We start from the raw sequence: 11,464 nt of genomic DNA, 5'->3' as shown, positions 1-11,464 counted from the left end.
AGGCAATTTTATACATCACCATTTCAACAAAAAATTTTACCCATTTTTCCGCAATGTTTTTGAGAAGTATTTTTCGGGGCGTTATATACATAATAAACAAAAATCGATTAAAATATCTAGAAAATAAGAACATATCTAAAAATAAGAACATATCTAAAAGTAAACAAATGAATGAAAAAATCAGTAAAAATGCACTTTAAACAACGTACCTACAAAAGAAGTACAAATCTACAATGATAAAGATTGAGTAACAGGATACATAAGCCATCATATTAGGTTAATGAATAAAAAAATCAATAAAAATACACTTTAAACAAAATATTTATAAAATAAGAACAAATCTACGATGATGAAGATTTAGTATGAGGATACAGAAGCCATCATATTAAGTTTAACGAAATGAAGATTGACGAATGAAACATTGGATTGTAGACATGTGAGAGAAGAAGAGAGAAATATGAAATGAAAGGGGAAGAAGAATATGGAGATATGAAATGATAATGGTGGAGAAGTAATTCACATGTGAAAATGATTCAATCCCCTTTATGATATGTAATTTCTTTATAGAATAAAAAACAAATGAGTCCATTAATCATTAGAATTAAATTGTACAATGAACAAAAATGGAAGGTTGACATGTTTTGGAGAGAAAGTTTTGATTGAGAGATTGACACATGTCATGAGGGACCTTTAGTTTTGATGAGAGATTGACACATGTCATGAGGGCTTGAAAGATTGACACATATCATGAGAGATTGAGAGATTGACACATGTCATAATGGTTTTAGAGATTGACACATGTCATGAGGGAGTTTTTTTTGTTATATATGTAATAGATTACATATAATTATTTAAATTTGATGTATCCAATATAACTATTTTATATAAATTCATTGTTATTCTTTGTTTTTCATGATTGCTCTTTTATTAATGATGGTTTGGAATGATGAACCAAAATATGATTTTAAGTTTGAGTATGAAATGGAAGTTCCATTTTGAACTAGATCTAGAGGAAGACATCCATGAATTATTAATTTTAGGAATAACATTATTTTAACTAGTCTTCACTGTGTGAAATTATTATGATTGTTTAATCAATTATTCAATGAATTGATATTTGATCATCTGAATTGTTGATGTCTTTATGAAGATATTAATAAATGAGGAACATAAATTGAATTATACATATTACATTTAATTTCATCAATTGATTTTTTTTAAATGCAATGGATCATAACATTTTAAGTTTTTAACTTAAAAACCATATGTACTCTCCTCTATCTCTTCATGGCACTTTCAATTACTCACTCATTCTTATCTCTCTAATTCTTGTGTTTTGGCATTGTATATTCCGCATTAATGCAAATGGTTGCAATTGGACTGTTTAGATATATACGGTCCCAATGAAAAATTATTTATTTTAAAATTTTATATATTTTTTAAGAGTAAATTACACTGACACCCCCTGAGTTTTAGTGAAATTATACAAACTACCCCTCATTTTTTTACACCTACACAAACTCCTCTAATTTTTATACTTTCATTATACTAACCACCCCTGCATAAGAAATAAGTGTAATATTATAAATAAAAAATGTGATAAACGCAATTAAATTAAACAAAATATGATATATTGTGGAGACAAATTCAAATAATATATGAGTCAATATTTCTTTATTATTTTGGTTCGTTACACTATATTATAAGAACTATTTAAACAATATTTCTTTAGAATTGTTGATGCATTTTGTAACAAAAAATAATAAAGATATGTTGATTTGTATATTATTTAGAATTGTCTACACAATATATCATGTTTTGTTTAACTTAATTGCATTTATCACATTTTTTGTTTAAAAGATTACACTTATTTTTATTTCTTATGCAGGGGTGATTAGTGTAATGAAAGTATAAAAATTAGGGCAGATTTGTATAGGTATAAAAAAAATGAATGGTGATTTGTTTAATTTCACTAAATCTCAGGGGTATCAGTGTAATTTACTTATTTTTTAATGATTTCCATATTTTTGTGTAAATTATAACTTGCGCCCTTGAAATTGTGATCAAGATGAGTGATTACCTATAAATAAAACAAAATATCTCCCAAACTCCAATAATGTATGTCTAAATCTTGCTATCTTCTACGAAATAAAGAAAACATAATGTATGCTTCTCTAGATCATCCATTGACTATAAACACGGTTTTAAACTTGATTACGTCAATATTGTTCATTTTTAGAAATCGTGTGTGTATAGTCTTTCATGAAACTTTGCACATGTTTGTCATTCCTGACATGATACATTTATATATCCTCTTCATTCCACATTTAATTGTCACTTTAAAATTATACACATTGCCATCCTTGTTGATTACATTGTGTAGAACCTACCTAACTTTCTGCTTCTCTAAGTAATGGAAATTGCAAAATTACTTACAATATACAATCCATCAGAATGCAAACTTTTAAGTTAACCATCATGGATCTTCTCCATTCCCCTTGCATACTAATATTAAGACTACAAATGACAAAATTACTTACAATATACAATCCATTCAAATCAAAGAAAATTAAGTTTATTCAATTGAGTTAATAAATTTAAATGGATATAATCCAATAAATAATTTAGCAGTGAATGAATTTGGATATATTCATTATATCGAATAGATATTCATGTACATATTCATTTGGATGGATACTCAATCCATCTAAAAAAACAAACATTCACAAATGATGTTATTTGTTTTTCAATTTCATTCGGTATCTCAATTCTCACTTTCTTGTGGTGCTTCTCGCTCTCACTTAATTGTTATTATTAAATTGAGATCAATCCTATGACAAGTAGATATGGTTAATATTAAAAGTTATTCTTAAATATATAACATATATAAATAAGATTGAGGATCCACTTACTCCAAGAGTGGGTTTTTAAATTTACTTCTCATCCTAACCATCAATTCTATAGACATCTAATGCTTTAGATTTACTCACTAATTTAAACCTATGGTTTTTCATAGAATTGATGGATAGGATGAGGAGTAAATATCCATTAAAAGCTTTACACGTTTATAACAATAATATTTTATGAATTTGATCTAGTTCTCTCCCCTATAAATAATATATAAATATCTATTAAAAACTTTACACGTTTATAACAACAATATTTTATGAATTTGATCTAGTTCTACACTACATGTAGAGTTCAACTCATCTTCAATATTGAATTTTTCGGTGGAATACGAGAATGAGATTTTTTTGAAGAGCTTTTATTTATTTTTTAATAAAAAATAACATTTATTCATCACCATTAAAAAACTTAAAGATATCCATTGCAAAAAAACTAATTTTTTTAACAGTTAAAAAATGATTTTTTAAAAGTGTTTCTTAAAAAATAAAAATAAAAACACTTTGAAAAATGTTTTATTCAAATAGTAGTTTTTAAAAGAATGATTTTCTTCACACAAAAAAAATGTTTTAGATTCTATTAGAAAATCAAATGGATTGATTATTCATTATTTCAATCCATTAAAATTGATTCATGGATAATTTGGAACTCATTCATTAAGTTTGAATATGGATAAATTAGATAATTCAAAATATAATGTATATGTATTTATAGATGATTTTTCATCAATTCATTATTATCGAAATCCAAATCCATCAATTTTCCACAAACTCAAGACCTACTTTGAGGATCTCCTAATTTTGGCTACCAAGATGACAAGTATGAATGGATCTATAAGAGATAGTGGCAGATTTATGGAAAGACCTTGCCTTAAGCAAATTTTTTCAAATTTTGTTTTTGAATGTGCCTAAAAACCACAAGTTACCTAACTATATATATATATATATATATATATATATATAATTCTAATATTTTTATAAATAAATGTTTAGAATATATATAGATAATTATACTATTTTTATTTATCAAATTTTAGAAATATTTATATTAGAGAATATAGAATCTATTAGAATATTTATTCATTCTTTAATATTCTTTTGAATTTTAATAGTATAGACAAATTTATTTTATTTGAATTGTTTGAGTTGTATAATCATCCATGACTTATATTAGTAAACAGCCCAAAAGTTATTTTTTATTTGTCCCATTTTTGTATCTCAGTCCAATTAAAAAATAGTACCTAATTAAAAAAATTATAAAAATAAAAAATAATTTTTATATTATTAGATAGAATTTAATTGATTTGACACACATAGACATGAATTTTTTTGGACATGGAATCCTTGTTCATTTTTCATAGCACAAGTTTTTTTATAGTGAACCAAAAGGTGCTAATGAAATGTGGGACAGCATCAAAGATTTTTAATAGTAAATGATTTCATTTCTGAAAGCAACACTTGTTGAAAGATACAGTCAGTATCTAAAAGAAATTAGTTTATTAGTCAAAATGAATGAAGAAATACATTTAATAGTATACATTTAATGGTAGCACGGAGAGAACCAGCTTCACCTAGCATAGATGAAACAATACTTTAGCATCAGATATAAAGTTGAATTAATAGCAATTATTTTTAATATGTACCTTACTTTCCTTTTAACAACTTGTAATTACTGCGTCGTCGTTTGGTTGGGAGAAGAAAATAAGAAGAAAGAAATACAGAAGAAAGAAATATGTGAGAAAAGAGTGAAGAGAGAAATAGATGAGAAAGATATGAGAAATAGAATGGATTTTAATGTTGTTTGGTTGTATAAAAAAAGAAGAGAAAGAATTGATTTTTCTCCCCCACTCTTCACTGGATAAAGATGTGTTGTCCCGAATTATGTTTCAAATCATGCCGAACATCAATAAAAATATTTCATGTCAATTAAAAAAATAAATGTTCATTATTTTTTATTTTTTTGTTTCAATATTATTGGTGCAGGACATGGTTTGAGACACAGTTTGGAACAATAGATCGGAGTCTCTCTTCTCCTCTTATTTTCTCTTCACTTGGGAGAAGAAAAAGATTTTGTGGGGCCCTCTTCTTTTTTTCTATCATCCCTCAAACTCTCTCCTAAACCAAATGAGAGAAAGAATATATTTCTCCTCAACTTCTCTCCTCTCACTCTCTTTCTCTTCTATTTCTACCCTTCCAAATGAAGGCTATATGTCCTTATAACGTAGTTAGATGAGGAGGTTCATTGCAATTAAGAAGATAGGAGATCTCTCAAGAGTGTCTCATTCACGATTTTATACGAATTAAATATTGTCACGTAAATAAAAATAAAAATTTTAAAAACAAAAATTAACATTTTTATATTATTTATTAAAATTTGATTGGTTGATGACAAAAACAACTTTAGCCTAAATTTTATATGTAATCTAAAAGTCACTATTTAAAGTGCATTCCCATCTTTGTCATCAACCGATCTCACTATGGCTTCTTGGATGTATAAGAAATTCATCATTCTGATTAATTACTATTCAGTAATAATTGTTAAATATTTTCTACATTTAAAATCTAAAAAAATCTTGCTTCAATGGCTAGCTACAATCCTAATTTAAGAGAGATTTTTAATGCATTTTTAGCCTAAATCACAAATACAATATTCATCTAGGTAATCAATCATATTTGAATCGGTGAGATCGCCCCACAAAACTTTCTATGTCAAATAGAATGCATGTTTATGAACATTAATTAAGAAATCAATAATCATGATCGTAATATCATATTTGTGTAGATATAACAAAATTATTAAGTTATTTAATCATAATTACTAATTTCCAATTATTGGATATAATTGTACATTCGTATATTCTACACTTGAATTTAAAATCTATACATTATCCATGTAAAAAAATTATACTATCCACATCATCCACTATTGATTTATATTATTTTTATTTGAGAGATAATGATAGTTTATATATGAATGGTGGATGATTTGTTGATAATATAAAAAACACTTATATTGTTAATGAATATATATTATATCCCTTTAAAATTACAGATGCTCTAAACTTTTTAAAAAATTAAAAAAATAATAATAAAAGTAAACATGTAAGTGACGAGTAATGTTTAATTAAAATATAATAAATTCTGATGAGGAGATAAGTTTTATCTTTTGATCACTAAAATTATGTATCCTACTTTTAATTTAAAAAAATATTTTTTTATAAAAAATTGTTAAATAGCATATATATCTTTTAAAAAATATAACTTATCTCATTGAGAGAAGATATTTTATTCTATCGTTTTTAGATTTCTTTCTTTATAGAGGTTTCCTATATAATAAAGAAACGTGTGAAACAGTTACACTTGTATTCATCAATAAATAATATTAACCAAACAAATCCTCACTTCACAAGGAAGTTTCTAGTCCTATGACGTAACGTAGTACCTTCTCGCCCCTTCTTTTCTATTTCCTTCCCTTTTCTCCATCTTTGAGTTATTATATTATTCCCCTCAGAACCTTCTAGAACTATCCTTTTGTCGAGCTTAGACAAAATCTGTAACCACCACTTCCTCTATGGCTCCGCTACCACAGCCGATGGAACACAACGGCGACTCCGCTGCCTCAGCAGAATCTCAGAGATCTATTCCGACTCCGTTTCTCACCAAAACCTATCAACTCGTTGAGGACCAATCAATCGATGACGTTATTTCTTGGAATGAGGATGGATCCACCTTCATCGTTTGGAATCCTACCGTTTTCGCTAGAGATTTTTTACCTAAATATTTCAAGCACAACAATATCTCTAGCTTCGTTCGCCAACTCAACACTTATGTAAATTTCCATTGCTCAAAAATTTCCTTCATTTTTTATATTTTTCTATTTTATCTGATTATTATTTTTTTGTTTTGGTTTTGTTTGATTTTCAGGGATTCAGAAAAGTTGTACCTGATCGTTGGGAATTCTCGAACGAGTATTTCCGTCGAGGCGAGAAACGGCTTCTGTGTGAAATTCAGCGACGGAAGATCTCGTCTCAGTGTCTGACGCCTCCACCATCATTGGCAGAAACCACGACGGTTGTGATTCCCTCACCGGTGCTGCTAAACGCGATACCTACAGCGATGCCGATTATATCACTGTCGAATTCAGGTGAGGAGCAGGTAATATTGTCGAACTCGTCGCAAACTCCAGCGGAGCTCATCGACGAGAACGAGAGGCTCAGAAAAGAGAATGTTCAACTCTCCAAGGAACTCACCGAGATGAGATCCCTCTACAACAATATTTTCTCTGTGGTGTCGAATTACGCCAACACCACCACCACCACCAACCACCACCAATCGGAGCAACGAAGCAGAGAGTCTGGTTTAACGGCGGCGAAACCGCTCGATTTGATGTCGATAAAGCGAACTTCCAAAGATGAAACCGCAACGGTTACTATGGAAAAAAATATGAATTTGAAGCTCTTTGGTGTAGCGCTTGGAGCAATGAAAGGTGGAAGTTGTGATTGAGGTGAAATGAAAGAATACTCACATCAAATACATAAGAAAAATTGAAAATATGGAAATCAAAAGCTTGCTATTTTGCAATTTTTTGAAATAAATATTTATAAAGTTGAAGAAGATGAATAGTAATACTATATGAACATATGACTACACGTGAATGAGTTTTTTCAAATTGGAATTTGATTTTTAATTATAATAGGAAAAAAATTAAATTCAAAAAAATATGAACTGTGATGACTAAAATTGTGTGAGAAAAAGTATCACAAAATAAGAATAAAAGTACAAAATAAAAAAATGCTCTTTAAAGATAATTCGTTGAAGAGAAGAAATGCGATAAAATTAATGAATGGAAAGGAGAGATAGAGTGTTATGTGTTTAGTAATGAAATGAAAGTAAAATATTGGAAAAAGAAGAACACAAATATGTTTTTTTGAAAGAGATGGACTTAAAAATAATTTAACAACAATTTAACGTGATGTCACTATAATTTGAATTTAGATAGAAGAGTGTGGAAGAAAGTAAGTGAGAAAAACAAAATTTAAAAAATATAATATGTATTTAATTATTTAATGGAGCATAAATGAAATTGCAGATAATCATGAAATGAAAAATATGTATTGTTTCACTCTCTCGCGTAGTTAATGTATTAATGAAAAATTATTTTGTAAATAATTTAATGTGTTTAGCAATAATAAATATTAAGGCATGAGAGAGAAAGTGACATGATGTATGTATGTGGCTCTCTGCATACATGGTTTAAAAATGAAAGGACATGTAATAGAGTATCTCAGTGTGCATGATAAGAAAACTTAATAGTGTAAGATGTATGTGAGAATGATAGTGTGTGACAACATGTAAATGTTGGAGAAGTACATGTTTAGTGGAAAAAATAAATGTGGTTGTGACACATGTACAAGAAGTACAGTGTTGTGACATTTTTTTTCTTATATAGTTAAATACTAGTGTTGAACAATGTAATTAGGGCTGGAAATGAGCCGAACCGAGTCGAACTAGAGTTCAGCTCGATAAGGATTGGTTTGGCTCGAAACTCAAGTTCGATACGAGTTATTTTTTAGCTCGAGTTCGGTTTGGTTAAAGTTCGCGAACTGTTCGGTTCAGTTCGATTGGTTCATTTGGACAACTTAAATAGTTAATTAATTTATTCAAAAAATACTACAAAAAGTTTTATTCATATAAATATAATCATGTTTATGTATATAATAACAATAAATATAAAAAATAATGCATGAGTCATAATAAACATAAAAATTAGTTTATATATATATATATTTATATACATATCGAGCTAGCTCATGAACCTAACGAGTCGAACTGTATCCAACTCAAGTTTGGTTCATTTATTTAACGAGCCTAATTTCCAGCTCAAGTTTGACTCATTTGGTTTATGAACCAAGTTTATCAAACTAAATAACGAATCGAGTTTCGAACGAATACCGAGTTGATTCGGTTCATTGTCAGCCCTAAATGTAATGAATTGTTGATTTATAAATTTAAAATGATATGGTTAAGTTTAACTCATTTATTTATAAAATATGAGAATAAAGTCTAAAATTAAAATTTTATAGATTTCCTATTTTTTATTCTTTTCTAAATTTCATTCTTGAGTTATTTTTAATTATAAAATTTAATATTTATTAAACATATTTATAATATAGGAGGAAATAAAAATAATATATGACAAGTCTGTTATATATAAATGATTGATGTCATAAATTAACCTTCTACCATCATTAAAAAAGAAATTGTAAAATGGGTTTTGTTTTCTTAAATTGTTTACCATATACTAACAAGATGTTGATCTAGTTGTGTAAGGACTTACTAATTCTTTAGGTTGACCAAAAGGTCAAAAGTTTGATTCTTATGAGCGACACTTGTTGGGAGAAAAAATCACGTATCTTAATCTAGTTGTGTACACTTGTTTGATTCCTATGAGCGACACTTTTTTGTACTACCATGAGGGGATATCCTTGGTAGTACAAAAAAATTGTTTACCATATTTATTTAATGTATATGAATAATAACGATGAATGAAATTACAATCAGCCTAATAGATGGATATGTTAATACGTCCACTACCGGTGTTACAATATGTTTCAATTTGATTCTTTTCTACTTTAACTAGTAGTATACCTGTGCATTTGTACGGGCCATTTCGTGCTAGTTTTGAAAAATATATTTAAAATTATAATTAAGTAAAAGACCCAAGTTGTTAGTTAAACATAAACATGTATTACTTTAATAATACAATATAAATATTAAACTTGTAGTATTTGTATGAGTTGAAACAACAAATAGTCATGTAAGTCAAAATAATTATAATATCAGAGCAAAAAATAAATATGAATGAACAACTTAAAGTAATAAATCTTAATGACATAACTAACATTTTTTATGTTGAATCTCAATAAATTAAAACTTCAGTTCAAAATATTTGTTTCTACATAATTGTTTGTAGTTCATTACATATGAGGAATTTGAATAATAAAGAGATCAGTGCGAAAGTTCCCAACAACTAATAATGTGAAAAATAACAAAATTTAAGGAACATAAATGAATACATAAACAAAGTTTACGATATACATAACAAAATCTACCATGGATTCGTAAATATGATGACAAATTAGTTGTTGTATTTTGAATTCCAGACTCTACTATTAAAGTATACCATCATTAAATTTCAAGATGTACTTTTAAGTGATTTTTCATATGTGTGGGTAGATTTATATGGGTCAATTAACTTTGTTGGTGGAAGTGCTGAGAATTTGAGAAAGTACTTGAAGGAAGTTATTTTGTGTGAACAAACTTATTTTGTAATCTATCATTATGCATTAAGATCTTTTTGACAATAATTAAAATGAAGTTATTATGCCTGAAATTTTTTATATGATCTTAAAATTATTACAATAGTTCTTTCAAAAACCAATATTTTGAGCCTACGTCTTCTACTTGTTTTCTTTCTTCACGAATTCCATTTTAGTTGCAAATATTATTGAATAACTTTACGTATTTATTTAATAGACTAAGATAAAATGACTTTGTTGTTACCTAGTTAGTGGAAGCTTGGAAGGTGACTTATTCTCCTTAATATGATAATGATTTAATTTAGCTATTCCTCGTGGCCACAATAGACCAACATCAAAGTAATTGATTAGTTTTTAGACATTGATGATTGAGAGTAAACTTCAAGAGAGTCAGTTCGCTTCTCTTTTTATCATTGTTATGAGAACCGGATTGGATTTAACTGTTCGACCGGTCTGACTGCTGACCGGACTTAAAAATGACTTTGATTTGCAGTCTTAACTAAATGAAGGTTAAACCGCTTTGAACCTGGGAAATTCTGGTATGATTGTGTTAAACTTGGTTCAACCGCATTAACTTGGGAAGTAAACCGGAAGGTTTAATTAAAAAAATATGAAGATATGTTAATTCAATATAATTATACATAATTATTAATTATATAAGACTTTACATTTACACATAATTATATTTTTCTAGATAAAAATTATTAATTATGTATAAAATTATGTAATATGCTTAGTAAATCAAATACATTATAGAGTTAATGTGTTATCATCATCTTATTATATTCGACTGTTTAACTTAATTATTTAATTGTGTATAATGTCATTTTTGTAATTGATACATCAAATTTGAGTTTTTATATTTATTTATGACTTTAAAAATATAATTATTTAATTATTTAATTGTGTATTAAGTTTTTGATGTTAAATAATTGTGTAATATGCTCAATTTAATCATGGACGTTATGCAATTCAATGAATCATAACAAATTATGGATTAATGAATCCAAATATAAAAAAATTATCCAAAATGATGTAAAACTTTAATGAATAAATATTACTCAATTAATATTCAACAAATTTATTAATTATAATACTGCAAATTTATATTTCATTTTTGTAATTGATGCAAAAATTCAACTAAAAAATAGGATATAAATTGAATTAAATATTAATATTTCGAAAATTTATTATTTACAATTCGACAAATTTATATCCATAATGAACATTGCTTAAAATTTC

General features: G+C 27.2%; 1 protein-coding gene across 1 annotated transcript; it reads left to right on the top strand.

The window, feature by feature from the left end:
* Positions 6,217–7,417, top strand: LOC109352209 (heat stress transcription factor B-2b-like). Its single transcript, XM_019594085.1, has 2 exons — positions 6,217–6,732; positions 6,828–7,417. Exons 1-2 carry the CDS (start codon positions 6,475–6,477, stop codon positions 7,404–7,406), a joined length of 837 nt encoding a protein of 278 aa, XP_019449630.1. The 5' UTR covers positions 6,217–6,474; the 3' UTR covers positions 7,407–7,417.

The sequence above is a fragment of the Lupinus angustifolius genome, chromosome LG07 (genome assembly GCF_001865875.1).
Source record: "Lupinus angustifolius cultivar Tanjil chromosome LG07, LupAngTanjil_v1.0, whole genome shotgun sequence".
Classification (NCBI taxonomy): Eukaryota; Viridiplantae; Streptophyta; class Magnoliopsida; order Fabales; family Fabaceae; genus Lupinus; species Lupinus angustifolius.
The sequence above is the reverse complement of the archived record's forward strand: the minus strand, read 5'-3'. Positions and strand labels throughout refer to the sequence as shown.

Coding starts and splice junctions, on each gene's coding strand:
- LOC109352209 (XM_019594085.1), top strand. CDS start 6,475: ATGGCTCCGCTACCACAGCCGATGGAACACAACGGCGACTCCGCTGCC. Junction 6,733..6,827: donor TTCGCCAACTCAACACTTAT/GTAAATTTCCAT, acceptor TTTGATTTTCAG/GGATTCAGAAAAGTTGTACC.